At 52.2% G+C, this 17,833-nt stretch overlaps 1 protein-coding gene across 8 annotated transcripts in view; it reads right to left on the reverse strand.

The window, feature by feature from the left end:
* The window catches only part of fbrsl1 (fibrosin-like 1), a 44,542-nt gene that overhangs the window by 13,237 nt on the left and 13,472 nt on the right, over nucleotides 1-17,833 (reverse strand). For 4 of the 8 annotated variants that reach the window (XM_076048254.1, XM_076048250.1, XM_076048252.1 and 1 more), the window contains exons 3-6: nucleotides 8,269-8,773; nucleotides 6,111-6,391; nucleotides 3,891-4,141; nucleotides 160-210 (exon numbers count right to left, since the gene is read on the reverse strand). In XM_076048254.1, coding sequence (XP_075904369.1) covers nucleotides 160-210; nucleotides 3,891-4,141; nucleotides 6,111-6,391; nucleotides 8,269-8,773 — 1,088 coding nt within the window. Of the gene's footprint in view, nucleotides 1-159; nucleotides 211-3,890; nucleotides 4,142-4,403; nucleotides 4,565-6,110; nucleotides 6,392-8,268; nucleotides 8,774-17,833 lie in introns of all 8 variants that reach the window. The other 4 variants (XM_076048255.1, XM_076048251.1, XM_076048253.1 and 1 more) reach the window with 2 other exon arrangements.

A 17,833-nucleotide genomic window follows, 5' to 3' on the forward strand; every position in this document is an offset into this window, starting at 1 on the left:
CACACACACAATCCTTCCATGGCCACAATCGATGCTCCTCCCCGCGGCAACATTCAAATATGTCCAATATTTGATTTGCCATATGCAAATAAATAGCAAGTTGGCGGCAGATTGATGAGAGGAAGAAAAAAAAATCAAGGAACAAAGAACAAAACTCACGTTTGAATGTCTGATGAAGGGATTGTCCAGCTTGGGGGTGTATTTGTCGAACTGGAGGAGAGAGAGAGAGGGGGGGGGGTGAAGAAAAACAAAGAGAAAAGGGGTTAAAAAAATGTAATAATTGCAAAAACGTACAAATGGAAATAATATATAGAAAAATATTTATAAAGGTTTTATTCAATCACGTCTGATTACAGGAAGACAGACAAGAGACAGAAACTCTCATACACACACGCACACGCACACACACACACACACACACACACACACACACACACACACACACACACACACAATCAACATCTGCAGCTGCTGAAGCTCAGCTCTCTTTGATCCAGAAGGGCAGAAAAGGCCCAGAGTGAAGCAGCTGGCGAGCGGCGCTCACTCAGACCGTCGTTCCAGTGACCCACAACATCTCCACCACCAGCACCACCAGCACCACCAGCACCACCAGCACCACTAGCACCAGCACCCAGACAGCCCTTCGTGGCTCTACAGTGGGGCGTGCAGGAGGCCTGGTGGGGGAACCTGAGCGGGTTTTTTGGTTTTCTGGTGGCGGCTGAAACGTAAAATAAGGTGAATCTAGTTCCCCCCTGGTTCTGTTGTGTGGTTCTGTTTTTCTTTTTTCTGCGCCTCCGGACGGAACGACGGGAGGAAAGCAAGAGAGCACGAGTGACATCAGTGAGAAGATGCAACCTTCTCTGATCGTCCCCCCCCCCCCCCAACCCCCCCCCACACACACACACACAGGTGGGTGTGTGTGCAACACGTGCGAGGCTCCGCCCCTCGAGGCGCTAAAACGGAGGTGGAGGAGGAAGAAGAGGAGGAGAAGGAAGAGGTGGAGGAGGAGGTGGGGGTGGAGGAGGAGGTGAAGGAGGAGGAGGTGAAGGAGGAAGAAGAGGAGGGGGAGGTGAGGGAGAAGGTGGAGGTGAAGGAGGAGGAGGAGGAGATCTCCTTTGCGGTAGATCTCATGCCTGGAGGAAGCATCTTGCTGGGAATGTTCCTCATAAAGCTGTCAGTGTGCGGCCGGCAGCGGGGGGGGGGCAGGAAGTCGGCGGGGGAAAAAAAAAGCTTTCTGATTATGTTCGAAACACGCGCAGAGTAAACGGAGAAGGTCTGAGCGATGAATGGCCGGCGTTGTCCCGCCGCTTGCCAGCCGGCGGCGGCGGCCGCTCGCTATTTTAAAACGGGCTAATTAGAAGTGACACTAATTTATTCCAGTTTCCGCAAAAACACACACAGCCGCCATTCGCAGGTACTTTCGATTTTTTTTTGCCTCCTCCTCCTGCTCCTCCTCCTTCTTCTGTCGTGGGTGTTGGGGGTGTGGGTGGGGGTCGGGGGGGTGTTGGAGGTTTTAAGCCAACGGCTCAATGAATCAGTGTTCCTGTACGAGCAGCGACACGGGTGGCTGGGGGTGGGGGGTGTGTGTGTGTGGGGGCGGGGGGGTGCTGGGGTTTCAGGGGCCCTCTGGAGAAGCAGGGCCACTCACATCTGCGCTACAAAATGGCTGCAGCGGCGGCGCAGGCGGCCTTGTTTTGTGGGCGATAATGGGCTGAAATCAAAGACGGGCGGCCCGCTGAGAGGAAACGCCGAGTCGGCTTCCGAGCTCATTAAAGCGCTCCTCTGCATTTCTAAAGGCGCGGCCGCCTGTTTAATGGCCGACACCCGGAGAGGGAATTTGGCAGCTTTACGGCAGGAGAAGGAGAAGAAGAGGAAGGGAGAAGAGGAAGAGGAAGAGGAAGAAGAAGATGAGGAAAAAAACCCCCCAAAACACGATTGCAGTTTGGATTTACGACGCCTCGGACGGTTTTACGGCAAACAGCTTTGGCTAATTAAAGCGTAATATTTCATCTTAAAACAATTAAGGCTGTTTTTGGGTGGTTGGAGGGGGGGGTGGGGGTGGGGGGTTCAGCGGGAGAGAGGGAGAGAGAAAGGAAAAAAAAAAACAAGCCGGCACTTATTGCTGCCATTTGGTGAACCAGCTGCTGGCGGTGCCGCTAAACAATAAACACAAAATAAAGACGTCACGATTTCACGGCGAGCTCAGCCAATAGCTGCAGCCGTGGTGCGGACAGGGGGCGGAAGGGGAAGGGGGGGGCGGGGGGGGAGAGGAGGCAGGCGAGGGAAGAGCGACATGAACGTTGTTTTTTTCTCTCCCCTCCGTCGCTTTCATGACAACACGGGAAAAAAGCGCAGCCGCAGCATCGTCATTACAGCGTCGTTCTGAGCCGAGGAATAAATTAAATAACAACACGGCTTCAGTGGAGGGGGGGGGGGGTAAAAAAACAGACGTTAATGGTAGAGAAAAAAATTCCATAATAATGACACAAGTAGAGACGGCGGCAGCTGGCGGAGGAGGGGGAGGAGGAGGCTCGTCCATCACGCAGTACATAAAGCCGCCTTTCATCTTCAAAGTCTGGACTGTCGAAAGAAAAAAGAAAACGACAAAAAAAAAAAAAAAAAACCCACACGATTTCCTCGCGCGCCAGAGAGGAGGCTTGGATTTTTTTAGCGAACGCACGAGACGCAGGCAACGCCGGTGTCTGCCTGAAGGGGGCGCCACAGCAGAAACGTGCAGTCAAGGTCTTTGTCTCAGGGCGTCGCGTTTTAAATGACGGATGAAAAGTCGGAACAACCCCCCCACCCCCTCATGCCCCCACCTATAGACCCCCACCCTCCCCCCGCTAGGAATGGCAGTCAAAGCACGGAAGCAATTACGCAGGAACATTATCAGAAAGAGTTTGGCCATGATGTCAACCCACACACACACACACACACACACACACACACACACACACACACACACACACACACACACACACACACACACACAGAGGGTACACAAATCCATCTGCATTGGAGCAATTCATCAACGGTTTCAACAGTTTCACTGGCACGCACGGCTGCACCCACGCACACCAGGCACACACACACACACACACACACACACACACATTTATTTTTACGGCATCTGTATTTGCAATTGGAGGACAAGGAAAAGCAAAAAAAAAAAAAACAACCAAAAAAACCAACAGCAGCAACTAAAACATTCAAGAGCGTTTAAATCACATCCGTGTGCAAACAGCCGGAGAGCCGAAGTCTCGGCTCGTCGGCTCCGACACAAACACACACGAGGACAAGACGCCACAGTTTGTGCGTCTTGGTTGGGTGAATTGTGAGGAGTGTTTTTGTTTCCTTCCCAGTCAGATCTTAAACACTGGACATGATCCTCTGTGACCCAGCAAGTCATACAGGTTGCTGAGTGAGTGAGTGGGTGAGTGGGTGACTGGGTGACTGGGTGGGCTGGATCAGCCTGTGCAGAGACAAGCATGCACTTGTGGAGATGCTGATGTGTGCGTTATTTTTGTGTGTGTGTGTGTGTGTGCTTGATGGTCGCTGCACCATAGTGGAACATAGTGCAGCTCTCAGGCTGCTGCAAAATTCAAACCCCCTTTCCTGAGGGGAGGGAGGAAGCTGGGGTGGGGGGAGGGAGGAAGCTGGGGTGGGTTCTAAGGCTACAGGGCACCTTTAGTGCAGAAACAAACAAGTCAATAAATAAGGGTGGTGGTGGTGGGGGGGGGCGATCAAAGAAGAGATCGTGGTGGGGTGGTGTAGGGAGGGGGAGGGGCCACAGGTGGTTTTTTTGGGGGGGGCGGGGTGTGGGTGGTGGGGTTACGGGAGCTGCTGTTGTCATTGTCGTCGTTGTCAACGTTGTTGTTACTTATCCTCACATTTCTGGCTTGGGTACGCACCATGGGGGGTGCGGTGGGCGGGGTGAGGATGGCGGCCGGGGGCAGACTGGCGGGGAAGGGCGTGAAGGTGTGCTGGTGGGTGTGTTGGTGCTGGTGCATGTGCTGGTGTTGGTGAAACTCGGCCCTCAGGAGCGACACGGGGGCCAGCGGCGAGGCGGACGGCCCCCGGCCCCGCTCCGAACTCTGAACCAGGAAGCGGTTGTTCAGCTCCTGCCTCAGGAGGTCATGCTCTGCAAGAAAGGAGAGCGAGGAAAAAACAAAAACAAAACAAAACAAAACCAAAAGGGAAAAAAAAACAACAACAAAAGAAAACACAAAAGAAAAAACAAAGAAAAAGAAAGACAGGGAAGGAAAATAAAATAAAAGGAGGGAGGAGGGGGGGAGAGGTAGAAGGGGGAGGACACAAGGGGGGAGGAAACAAAAAAAAAAAAGAGGCACGGGCGCCCAGTCAGTCTTCACAACAAGGATAGAAGAGAAGAAAGAAGTAGTCACCTGGCATTCTCTGTTTCTCCAGCTCATGCTGTGAGGGTTTTCTACGTGGGGACTCATTGGTGGCGGTAACAGAGTTGCCTGTGACAATGTGCCAATCAGAATCCCCGAATGAGGCTGGCAATACATGATTGGTTGGTTGAATGATATCAACAGGCTGGTATCTAAAGACAAGAGAGAACCAAGAGTCATCCCGGCAGAAAACACACACACACACACGAGCGCTCGCTCCTAGCTAAAAAAAAAAACCCCTACAACTGAGAAATAGCTAGAAATCTAATCAGCAACGAGCGCCACCTGGTGGAGTCCTCAGCGAGACCAGACGGTCGGCTTCCCCTCAGCCGCTCCCTGAAAAACTTGGTTGCAAGTTTCACAGTTGCACCTTGCTGGCTCTGGGGGCCCACTTGGTTTTCCTCTGGTTGCACAAAGCGCTTTAAGACGCCTTTGGTTGTGATTTAGCGCTGTACAACTTGCAACCAAGTTCTCTTCACCACTGTTAGCTCGCTGAGGACGCCTCCTGCAGTGACGGCTGTCCAGACGCTGAGCTCAAACACTGAGCTGATGACTCTCTCTGAACCATTAGCTACATGCTAACTGTGCACATTTAGCGGGACTAGAAAAACTTGTGAACTTATTTTTAAAAAGACGGAATGGAGGAATATCTCCGCCACAGGAGCGTCCCGCTCGTTTGCAGTGTTACAAAAGAAGCAAAACTGAGTAGCAAAAAAAAAATAATAAAAAAAAAATCAGATTGACATTAAATCGGTCACAAATAAAAGGATTAACTCGGTGCAATCGAACAACTTGTATGTGCACTGTCATAACTGAGAGTGGACAGAGATAGAGGACTGATAATAAGAGGCAGGCACTTACCACATCCGGATGACACGGCCTCGTTCGAAAGCAGCTAGATAAACAATGACTCATGCAACGCCCTCAGCACTCAGTTGCGACTGGAATGCAGCGCGGCCTCGGCTAACGGCGCACGCTTGCTGTCAGCTGTGCTATGTGCTGACGTGACGGTCATTCTTTCCATTTTCTTTTTAAACTAAACCTCCGTCTTCGTCTTTGGTTACGAGTCGAAGAGGAGTTGCAAACAGACGGCTAACGTTAGTGTCTAATTAAAACGAACTGCCGTAACGAGCTAGCTAGCAGATGATGGTGACATTAGCAATAGCGAACGCGCATACGTGACTTTTCCGACACGCCTTCTGTTCCCGTTGTACATATAAAATATCACGCAACCGACGTCTTTCTACCATAACGCACCACCAGTCAAAAGTTTGGACGCACCTTCTCATTTTATCATTTTTCTTTCATTTTAATGACTATTTACATAGATTCTCACTTAAGGAATCAAAACAATGAATGAATGAAACATATACGGCCTTATGCATTGAACAAAAAAAGTGTGACATAACTCAAAAACATTTCATATTTTAATTTCTTCGAAATATCCACCATTTATATAAAATGTTTAGTAATTTAACAGCGTTTTCTTTGCTACATATTTTCACATATGTTGCTCATATGTTTGATGTCTTCAGTATGTATCTACAATGTAGAAAGTTAGTGAGTTCAGGTAAAGAAAAACTGTTGCGTCCAAACGTCTGATTGGCTGGTCGTGCATATCGAATTAAAAAGCGAAAACATCAACCGATCTGACTTTGCGCTCGCCTGTCTGTCCTACTGGCTGTCTGGTCGGCTTACCTGGGTAGGGGGTCCCGGCGGGGTGCCCGGGCACCACTAAGCTGTTGGTCGGTAAGGTCGGTGGCGGCGGCAGTGTGGCTGGGTTTGCAAACATGGCCGGATGGCGATGGGCCGGGCTCCGTAGGGACGAATAGTGCGAGGTAGCGAGGTTGGCGATGGACAGGGGCAGGGCGCTGCCGGCCGGGGGGGTGGGGAGCCCGCCGAGGTGGTGGTGGTGGTGGTGGTGGTGGGGGGAGGGGGGCAGGTGCTGCCTGGGGAGGCCCACCGGACTGCTGCTGTGGCTGCAACGACACGCAGTTCAAGGTCATCAGTCAGTGGACGGTGCAGCACATACAGTATGCACAGTACATAATGCACTCTGTGTACATCTGCTGGGCGCGCCAGAATACTTTTGATGTCAGCAGCTGTAGTTTCAACGACCCCTAGAATTGAGCAAAACCTAAATGTGCCAATAAAAACTGGCGATGCAACCAGCTAAACTCGGACAAAGCTCTCAGATACGGCCAAAAGGTTTTGACGCTCTCACGAGGAGGTTTTTTTAGACGTATCCATATAGAGGTATATCACATCGCATCGCACTTATACGTTTGTCATGAGGAACTTCTCATTCGTCAAAACCATCATACGTGATACACGATGAAAGACAAACGACGACCAGCAGGTGGCTGCACGGAGACAAGAAACAGAAGGTTTAGGCGACTTAAAAAAAAAAAAAAAACCCTCTGCGGTGAACAGCCGCAAGAAGACGACAGCCCGTGTAATCTCATTCATAATGACATCATTGTGTCTAATAATACTCCTTGGGAAATGAGCGGATACGGCTCCTGGAAAAACCTTCAAAGGGTTGTTGAGTTAACGAGGTCCCTGCCGAAAGGCCAGCCGGACCTCGTTAGCGCAGCTAGCCTGATAAGCGTTAATAAAGCATAAAAAGCGACAGCGCGACGTCTTTGAAAATTGAATTGGATCAAGTGACAATAACGTTTAACAATCACAGCCATAACTACCGGTATCGAACTGCCAACGCAACATGGAGTTGACTTCCAACTTGAGAGGACGGCGGAATGCACGATGCGCGTTGCTACTTTCATTTTTCTTACGCTTTTCCCGAAACCTGCAAAATCATCCTGCGATTCTCCTCAAGGGCGACGGCGGAAAAGTTTTCCCTTCTCTTCACCATCAATTCATCACGTGTAGCCTTTAGTCGTGAGTGTCAACCGTTGGAAGGGAGGTGTGAGGGTGGAGGAAGCGGGGGGGTGGAGCCGTTGTTGGATGAAAAACAGTAAATCTGACGGCTGGATATTGCGAGTCGCCGCGGCAGGAAATCAATACGCTGGCTAAAGGAGTCGATGCGGCTCTGAATTAAGCATTGCGTCGTGTTCCCGCGTCGCATCCGCTTGGAAATTGCTGCAGTTTATTTCACTGGCGTTCCCGTCTGAGCTATGGCGCAGTTCATCACATATTAGAGCGGCGGCGGCGACAGAGGAGGAGGAGGGGGAGGAGGCGGAGGAGGAGGAGGAGCCGTCTGCAGGCGGGACTCGGTTGATTCAATACCGAAAAATATGTTGGGTTTTTTTTATGTTTTTTGTTTGATTTCCTCGCCTCCTTCTGAGTCACTCTGATATATTCTGCTTGTGTTACAGCAGGCGTGGGCAAACTACGGCCCGGGGGCCACGTGCGGCCCGTTAAGCTTTTTAATCCGGCTCACTGAAGTTGAAGAAATTACATTAATAGTCAGTAAGTCATAAAATCGCATCCATTTTTTCAGCGTTTTCAGAGTCGCTTCAATAAAGAGCCGAACACTGTGGGGCTTCAAAGACACTGATTTTTGTCTTTGGTTCATTTCCAATTGACATTTCTAGCAACATGTTTTCTACATATCCCACGATATATTGTTTCCTCTTTTGAGGTGGCTCACCAAAACACTCCATCCATCTGCTGCTGCTCCGCTACCCCCCCCCCCCCCCCCCCTGGCACATTTGAGAAGCCACTGAGGCTCCACCAGTCACCCTGTGTTACAGCCTCAGTGTCAGTGTTGGGATTGTGTGTTTTTTTTTTTTGTGTCTGTTCATGTCGCTGGTGCACCTGCTGCCCAACACTGTTAAAAAAAAAAACAGACAAACCAAAATAAATAAATAGAAGAGCAAAGGCTGGCACCCACCTGATGTCGTGCAGGCTGCTGTACAGCGGGTGGTGCAGCTGGTGGTTGGCCAGCGGCCGAGCGTGGTGGTGCTGCTGCAGCGGCGGGGGCGGGAGGACCCGGGGCTCCGGGTGCGAGTGCAGCTGCAGGTGGGGCAGGTGAGTCGGGTGAGTCGGGTGAGGCGGGTGAGGAGGGTGGGCCTGCTGGGGGTGGGGCGGCGCCCTCAGCAGGGGAGGGGTGGGGCCGCAGGGGGGCGCCGCGGGGGGCCGCTGCTCCTTCTTGACGGCGAGCGGGGACGGCGGCGGCGGCGTGGGCGTGGGCAGCCGCGTGCTGGGGGGGAGGGCCGGGGGCGGGGCCGCGGCTGCAGCGGGGGCGGGCGAGCCGGTGGGCGCCGACGCCGGGGTGGGGCTGGGCACGGCGGGCGTGAAGGGCACCTCGCCGCCGCTCTGCTCCTGGCTGCGCTGGAGGCCCGAAACCTTGGCTGAGCTGCAGGTCCTGGGCTCGGGAAGCTCATTCGTCGGCACACCTGGGTGGAGACAGGGACGGGGGAGGGGTGGGGGGTGGGGAGACAGGTGGTTACCACCGGTGTATTGGTACCAGACTGGCAATATGGCGGCGCAGCGATTCTTTTGCAGTGGTCACTTAAGGTACAGCAGCCAAAAACCCCATACGACCCAAAAAGCACCCCCCCCCCCCCCCATTGACCGCAACACAAAAAGAAATGCGTCTAAAACAGCTGATCGGACGACCTTTGACCTGAAACATTGTTTATAATAAATCTTTCCAGTTTTTTTAAAGGCCAGAAAATCAACAGAAGACGGATGTATATTCCCAGCGTGACGTCACAACGTCGTACGTGCTGCTGTGTCTTGGCTCGTTCTGATTGGCTGATGCCATGTGATGCATGGTGGGAGTTTCAGTGCCAAGTGCGCATGCTCTGCGGGCCGCACAAAGCGGAAGACAACATCTGCGCTGGGTGAGCAACTGCAGTGAAACTACAATGCAATGAATATTGGATCCCGCCGCGGGAACTCGGTGGTTACCGAGGCTTTCAGACACGAGCAAGCGATTCCCGATACTCAAAACTGCGACAAGGACAACAAGGCTGGAAAACTTGGAAAATATCCAAACAACCACCGGTTCAGCTCTACTCTTGGTTGGGGTATATATTTGGCAAACTTATCCCCCAACCAAGTGGATATCAATCAATTCATTAAAGGCGTCACTCTGCCAGAACTCGGTAAAGAACAAATTGACACAATCTAGGCATCAGAACTGGAGATGCTGAGTTCTATGAAGCAGGGACTCCTGAAGAAGCTTTGGAGGAGGAGAACAAAGAGTCCGGAAGCTGGTTTCCGTCCAATGTTTTGGATGTTCTGGACGTCTTAAAGATCGTGTGCCTTCCCGCTGGCTTCTACTGGGGAGCCAAGACTCTGTGCCAAGTGAACATCCAATGGGACGGAGGCAGCGCACTTGGTAATTTCGCCAATTTATTTGAAATTTAGCCGATCAGGCGCGCTAACGTTTAGGCCTGGTGACATTCATCCCGTCTGGATGTTTTGACAGTTTGCCAGAATAGGGAAAAAATGTGAAAAATATATATCTATGTATATATATATATGTATATATATATATATATATATATATATATATATATATTTATAATATTTAGCATCTGAGTGGATAAACTGTTACTAGATGGCGCTATAAGCAACATAAAAACAACAAGTGTAGGAGAGGAAATTGAGATGCGGCAAATATTTTTAGATGAGCTGCTGTAGTTGCTACCAGACACAGCGACAAAGCAGAAAGCGCTGAGTACAATATCGCAACTAACTGAGCCAACGTGTTTCCTGACTTCCAACTTACACATTCACTCAATTTCAGCATTAAAAAAAAATACAAGAAACACCAAAAAAACAAAAACACCAAACTTTTATGTTGAAATCGGAAGATGTTACATTTTTTGGTGAATTTTCTTCATACCCCCCCCCCCCCCCCCCCCCTTCGGAGTCTTTATTTTTAAAAAAACTAGCCGCTGATGGAAACAGCCGAGTGGGTCCAAACGCAACGTCTCCCGCCCGGAGGTTCTGCGCTCCGCTCCGCTCCGCTCGGCTCGGCTCTGCTCGGCTCTCCCCAGGTTCCATTAAGTGTTTAATCAGGTCGTTTTCATGCTTGACTATAATCAGATGATCCAATTTCTCCCCTCGCAATCCAGTCAGTATGAATAAATCACAGCTAATTAAAGTTAAATGTCGGGCCCTATTCAGGGCTTTGCTGAGCACACAATCTGGCACGAAATAATTATGTTTCAATTGTGCTGCCGAGGGAGACGGTGGCCCCTTATCTTGGCCTCCCCGCCACCTCCGTCCTCCCCTCCTGATCCCTCACTCTCTCTCTCTCCCTCTCTCTCTCCCTCTCTCTCTGGGATTCGGTGGGATCCGGCGCTCTCTGAACTCTGCCACTTTTGTCTTTACCATTATTCATCAGGGGCCTTTCAAGAGAACCAAAAGCTTTTATAATCAGCATTCCGCCGAACGAGGACTTTTTTTTCCCTCCACTTAAGACCGTCGCAATTTAATGACTGCAATTACGCCGCTGTTGTAGCTGCTGCTCCTGCTGCTGCTGCTGCTGCTGGAGGAGGTGGTGGTGCAGGGAAAGCGGAAGAAAACGCAGCATCTTGACACCTTTTCATACACAAAAGAAACCCGGAGGCACTCTGGCAAAAAAAGAAAAGAGGAGACATTCGGCGATCTCACGCTTCTAAAACAAAGAAAAGGAAAAGGAAAGCGAGAGAGAGAGAGAGCGAGAGAGAGAGAAAGAGAGAAAGGGCCATTGAGTGAGTCGAGCTCGAGGAGGCGAAACGACGGCTTTAGAAAAAACTAAAAAAAACACAATCATCTTGTCGAACTCGTTAAAGTTGTTCCTAACGCGAAAAAAACTTCACATTCATGAGTTGTGGGTGAGGAACAGACGAGCACGCCCCCCAACCCCCCACCCCCCGCCACCTCTTCCTCCTCCTCCCCCTCCTCCTCCCCTCTCTCGCTGTAACGCCGCAGCTCTTTAGTCAGAAGCCTCAATTAAAAAAAGCTCCACGGGTTCTGTCTCGGCGGACGCCAGCAGTGGCTGTCGGGCGGCTCCGGCTCGGCGTGCCGCCCCCTAATGGAGGATCCAGGCGCCATTAACGGCCTGCTTAATCTTTCAAGGATCCCAACACTCGTAAAGAGCCCAATAAAAAAAGGCACGGCAGTGCCTTCATTCCTTTTATTTGTTAAGCGTCCGACCCTGCCGCCGCCGCCGAGCTCCCTACCTCGCCTGTTTTCTATTTATTTATTTTTATCTTTTACGAGAGGAGGCGCGGGGGCCGGACGAGGTCCTCTAATGAATTCCGGAGTCCTGCGGTATTATGGACCTCTCGGTGTTTCTGGGGAGGGGGGATTGTTAAAAAAAAAAACAGAGAATAGAAAAAAAAACAGTGACAGGACGCTCCTGCAAGCAGAAGGAGGAAAAAAAAAAGAGAAAAAAAAGACGGAGGGACAGGCGGAGGAGGAAGAAGAAGCAAAATACCCGGCGCTGAAATGTCGCCGCTGGGTGATGTTGCCGTGGCAACGCGCTCTCTCTCCCAGACACAATGCAAGGCGAGCGAGTGGCGGTGGCGGCGAAGGAGGAAAAGTCTCACTAGGAGCCGCCGCCACTGCGAGACGGAGACGGAGACGGAGACGGAGGGGCTTCTCATACTAATGCAGCGGAGCCGGGGCGGCGGCGAGCGCCGGCTTCTCTTAATGATGATTCTAATGGGCTCTAATGGAGGCCGAGGCCGGCCCCCGCGCCTCATTAAAAGCTCCACACGCACACAAACCCCACGCAGAGAGAGAGAGAGAGAGAAAAAGACAACACAGAGGGCGAAAAAAACAGAGAAAAAAAGGAAAAAAAAAAAACAGTGGTCGTCCGCCGCAGCCCGGAACGTCTTCATTATCGCGGAGGGCAGGCGGCAGAAAACACAGCACATTTATTTTGATGAAAAAAATAATAATACAAAAAAAAAAACATGGAAAAAAAAAAAAAAGAATTTCAATTATGTATGTATGGGAGCTCGGTGAGCCGGATTATTGGCCCCTTAAACTGAAAGTCAAAAATTGTGTGTGTGTGGGGGGGGAGGCGCCGAAGAACGCCAGGCTGCAGCGCCACTCGCAGCCTGTAGCCGGCAGCAGCGCACACGGCAGCCATTTTGCATGCAAAGCCGTCGTCGCGGCGACAACATGATGGAGACGCCCCCCCCCCACACACTCCCCTGAGGGAGACCCCCTGACGTTGCCTTTGTGTAAAAGAATAAAAAAAAATAATTAAACACATAAATAAAAAAAAATCCCCCCTTTATTCTCCCTCTCCTGACGAACGGCATCGGGAAAAATACAATAAAAACACTCCAGGACTGTCGAGCATTTTGACAAGAAAAAAAAAAAAAAAAAAAAAAATTCTAACAAAGCACAACGCCCTAAAACCAGAAGACGCTTCACTCTGGTTCCCTCCTTCCCCAGGACACGGAAACAACACACTGTGACTGCCGGCGAGCCACAGGCAGCACACACACACACACACACACACACACACACAGACGAGAGGTCTGTGCAAAAAAACACAACAACTACAACCCCCAAAAAAAGAAAGCAGCGAGGTGTCCTGAAGGTCTGTCCCGCCAACCTGAGCAGATGGTGTGTGTGTGTGTGTGTGTGTGTGTGTGTGTGTGTGTGTGTGTGTGTGGGGTTAGTGCACCACGGGGACGGCGGCGCCCCCCGGAGACGTGTTGGCAAGTCTGCTCACCAGATGACATCTCATCCCACTATTGATCCTTTTTATGGTCGTTCCTGTCCCCTGGGGGGAGGTGGGGGGGGGACCCTGTGGACACGTGCCTGATTGTACCGTGGCTGGACCAGGCTAGCGGGGGGTGGGTGGGTCCGGCAGACGGACACAAAAGGGCCGTGACTGATGCGTCCAGTGGGGAGCGCTGCACAGCTGTCCCCCCCCCCTCCCACCCAGTATCCATCACTCGTGACCCTGGTGGAACATCTGGAGGTGCTAGCAGATGGACTGGACGGGCCGGGCCGGGCCAGCAGCGGCGGCAGCAACAGCCCGTCGTCATCCAGGACGCTAAAAACACCGGGCTAACGTGCTGAAACTGCGAGTCTTAGAACCTGTAGCTCGTCAGAGACACTGAACCCATAACATACATACACATGTTTAACCAGTGTGCAGAGTAGCCATCAATATATTCTCACTCCATGCTAAGCTACATTTCCTCCACATGCAGGAGGCCTGCAGTAACCCGACAATATTTCACGGACGGAACTTTGTAGCTTCTTTGCATCAGAGCCGCTAACACCACCGTTCATTCATTCTTCTGCGGGTGTGAACCCAGCTTTCTTTTCCTTTTTGTGAATAATAAATAACGGTAGAGCCCCGGCATCGCCCACTGGCGTTCACAGACAAACTCTTAAAAACTGCCACCTGGTGAATAAACCGAGCGAGAAACTAAAGAAATGATAACAACAACCAAAAAAACAACAATAAGTTGTTCTCGCAGCAAACTGCAGCGTTACATGAATGACCTGCGCGCTCGGGAAAATTCAACCTGAATGCAAAAAAAGAACAGGAACAAGCAGATATTATAATAAAGCAGGGTGGAAACGACACGTCGCCCCGATCCACCGGCGCCGGACTCAATCATTTCCTTCACTTCAGCTCGCGGCCGACTGGTTTTAATATTTTCTCCTTTTCCCCCCACCGACTTCTCTCGGCAGACAGGCGATCTGGCGATCAGGCGACAGACGGCAGGAAAGCGCAAAGTCTCGTCGCCAATCAACGCTCTGCCGCTGTGAGCTATTCAGCCGCTTTTTTCTTTTTTTTTCCCCAACAGGAAATGGTTTTGCGCGGTCGGAACAGAAGGGCCAACCGGCGTCGAGTTGCGGCGCTTGAGCTGAAATCATAGGAGAGATTTTGCGGCGGCGGCGGCGCTATTTAATCTTCCTCGAGCGTCTTGGAGCCGCTAACGAGGAGAGTCGGACCACGCCTACTTTTTTTTCAATTATTTCTTTATTTTTTTGCAAATGACTGCGAGGCGCTGTGATGGGCGAGCGGACGAAGAGAGACGGCGGCCAAGACATCTAAAGAGCCGGGGACAGCTGGCACACTTCAATTATTTTCACTGCATCTTCTCCTCCTCTTCCTCCTCCTCCTCCTCCTCGCGACAAAAAAAGAAAATTGAAAATGAAAAAAGAATTAGAATCAGGAGGAGTCCGGCGGGGCGAGGCCGGCGAGTCGGAGCCGTAACCCGTTTCCAGCCGGAGCTGCTGCGGCACTAATGTTGATTTCAGAGAGCTGGCAGTCCGAGGCTGCCGGATGAATCAGGTTTTTCCTTCTTCTTCTTCTTCTTCTTCTTCTTCTTCTTTCCCTCTCTCTCAGCTCCATATTGGATGCCGATTCAAACGGCGGCCATATGGCTCTGGCCGGGACGCAGACGCCGTTCACCTCTCGTGGCGGAGACGCAGAGACGGAGCGACGCGTGGAGCCGCAGGAGCGACGCCAGAGGAGCCAGAGGAGGACCACTGTGACTGGGCTAACAGCTCCAGATGCACTCGCCTGTTTTCTCAACTTAAAAAACAGCATATTTATTTAGCTCTCTGTTTGCAACCTCCTGCTAAAAAAACAAAACAAAACGAAACAACCGAAACCCCTCTGTAGGTTTCAGCTTCCTGCTCCATCTGATGATGCCGAGTCTCTGGAAGGGGACCAGAACCAGAACCGGGCTCAGACTCAGAGGGGGAGGAGCCAACTTCTACTCATCAGGTCATAAAGGAGAAGATTTTTTTTGTTCCTGACATGAACGTTGAGGCCTGCGTGGTCTCTGACAGTCGAGGGCCTTGTTGTCAGGTGACCATCGGAGGACGAGAGCAGAGAGCCCCCAGGAAGTGACTCAGACTGAAGCCACCTCTGCAGGACTGGACGTCCATCAGTCTCGGCTTCTTATGGGGGGGTCGTCGCCGGGGGTCGTCTGAGGTCAGTGCCTCTGTTCTGCCCCCCCCCCCTCACCCATAATACAAAAAAAGCCCGGCCGCTCGGGAACTCTCAACAAAGACAAGCTGGAGTGTCCGGCCCACCCTGGCAGGCTGGAATCTGACCCCTCCCCCCTGTCACCGACCCTGCTGACCGCTCTCACCCGGAGGACCCCTCCCTCCCTCCCCCGCCCCCCACAACTCCCCCCACCCACAGCAGGAACAGCCGACTACAGGATGATTTTCTTCTCCCTCCTCCGTCTTCCCTCCAGGAGGTTTTGCAGCGCCGCCGGCTTTATCGTTTCATTAATTAGCCTGACGCGCCTGCCTGACGGACTCGAACGGCGGCGGCGGCGGCGGCTGTCTCGATTGATTACGCCGGCCGACGTGGCGACGCAATTACAGAGGTGGCTTGAGACAACGGCTGCCACTTCTCATAAAGCTGCAGACGGTGGCGATGCCGGCGGCGGCAGCCGCGATCCCTCTCCAGCACCTTCAAGACCTTTTGCAGAGTCTCCGAACGTGGGCGGCGGCGGAGCGGCGTGTCAGCTCCGCTTAGTGGCGACTGCCGCTGCAGGAAGGCCTTTTCTTCCCCTCCCCGCCTCCCCGCCCCCCCGCCTCCCTCATCTTCCCGACTCCTTTGTTTCCTGCGGCAACACGCTGCGACCTGCGAGTGGTCGGAATGTCGTCGCTCCTCCGCTGAAGGGAGACGGACGAGTAAAACATCCTTCAGCGGAGGCTGAGTGGCGTGACGGCGGGCTGAAGGAAGAGTCATTGCCCCCCCCCCCCCCCCCCCAAACTTCCTCCGACCAAACACCCCCCCCGGTCTCTTCCTCCGTCTCCCCTTGTGTTTCGCCAATCGAGCAACAATTAGCCGCTGACAGCTCCTGCTTCACTGTTAGGAAACACACGCAGCCGTCTGTGGGGAAAGGTGCCCATAGTGAGGGGGCTCGGGGAGGGGAGGGATGGAGGGAGGGGGTTCTAGGGAGGGGGCGGGACAAACATCCCGATCGCAGCGTATCACGTCTCTGCACTGAAGACAGGCAGCGTTTGTTCCCCATTTAATTTAAATCATAGAATGTTGTGTTTTGGAACACTGGAATACAGCCACGCTGACACCAACCGTCCTTCACACCTCCCAATACTATTATCATTATTATAATAATCATATTATCATGATTATTTTTCCTCTATATCTCGGGTCTTTAGCAGGTTTCCCAGGCCGAGACGCTGGAATAAACTACCGACCGCAAAAACTACTTGAGACGTGAGCTCCGCACACTTTTCAACGTAGGCCGGCAAACCTCTGCGTGTTGTAGGCGGCCGGACTCGGAATAATAATACAAAAAAACCCAACAAAACAACCCAACCGAAAATGTCCAGTCGCCTACAAACTCTGAAAGGGTGCTGCCGAGTGGAAACACGACGCCGACCGACTAGGCTGCCCGAGGCGAGTCGCTTGGACCTCGCCGACGGTTTCACATGAATTGACGCTTGACGTTTCGTAATTTTTCACAAGCTCCGGATTTAGCCGTCGATCGATGTAGAAGAGAAGAAGAAAAAAAGAAACTCCCTCCCCGGAGTTGGAACAAAAGTGTTGAAGCGCCGCCGTTTCTAAAGATAGAAGCGCCGTCCGACTGAGTGGTAGCGCTCGAGTTTCACATGTCCTCCCCCACCCCCACCCTCCCTGGAGGGTGGGGGTGCGGGGTGAGGGGAACACACACACACAGACACACACACACACACCCCGATGTAATCAATGCCTCTCCGCTATAGGAGGATCCCACTTGTGAGCTCTTCCCCGGGTGCTGCTGGGTAATTAGGCCTACAGATGGAGACCCGGCAGCTGTCGGCGGCTCGACTGGAGCTGCCATCTCCCCTCGCTAATGGCTACACGCCAGAGGAGCAGCTACTTCTTAGCAGCTACAAGCCGCCACCCCCTCCCTCTCCCCCTCTCCCACCTCCCACCTCCACGTCAGCGGCGGAGCTCCACAAATCTGAAAGGCCACTCTGAGAGAAAAACTCTTTCACCAGTCACCAGTTTTTCTTGCTTTTTTTTTTTTGGGGTGTTATTTATTTATTTTGCCCCCCACCCGCCCGCTCCGATGAATTCCACGCCGAGACCCGATGACACACTCACAGGCTGGAGGTGGAGATGTTTAAAATAGCCTTTCAAGCAAGAGCTTAGTTACACAAACACACACACACAGGCCTGCTGCTGCTGCTGCTGCTGGAGGAGGACTATTTGGGATAATTGGTGCATGCCGGTCGAGCATCGGGTTCAAAAACATTTGCCGTCCTCCCCCCCCCACTTCCAACACCACCACCATACATCATTCTTGATTAACGGCCCGACGTGGAAGAGAGGAGGAGAGCGAGCCGGACGGCGGGTCGAGCAGGAAGCGGAGAGTTAATAAGGCGGAGGACGAGAAGTGGGAGGGAGGTGCAAAAGGGCAGGAGGTGGTGTCAGGTAAACTAATGGAGACAAGGCCCCGAGCCTGACCCCCGGGGGGGCGCCGCTAATCTCGACCTACAAC

Source organism: Nelusetta ayraudi, unplaced genomic scaffold (assembly GCF_046127955.1).
Source record: "Nelusetta ayraudi isolate G7.1 ecotype Tasmania unplaced genomic scaffold, CSIRO-AGI_Nayr_v1 ptg000098l, whole genome shotgun sequence".
Taxonomy (NCBI): domain Eukaryota; kingdom Metazoa; phylum Chordata; class Actinopteri; order Tetraodontiformes; family Monacanthidae; genus Nelusetta; species Nelusetta ayraudi.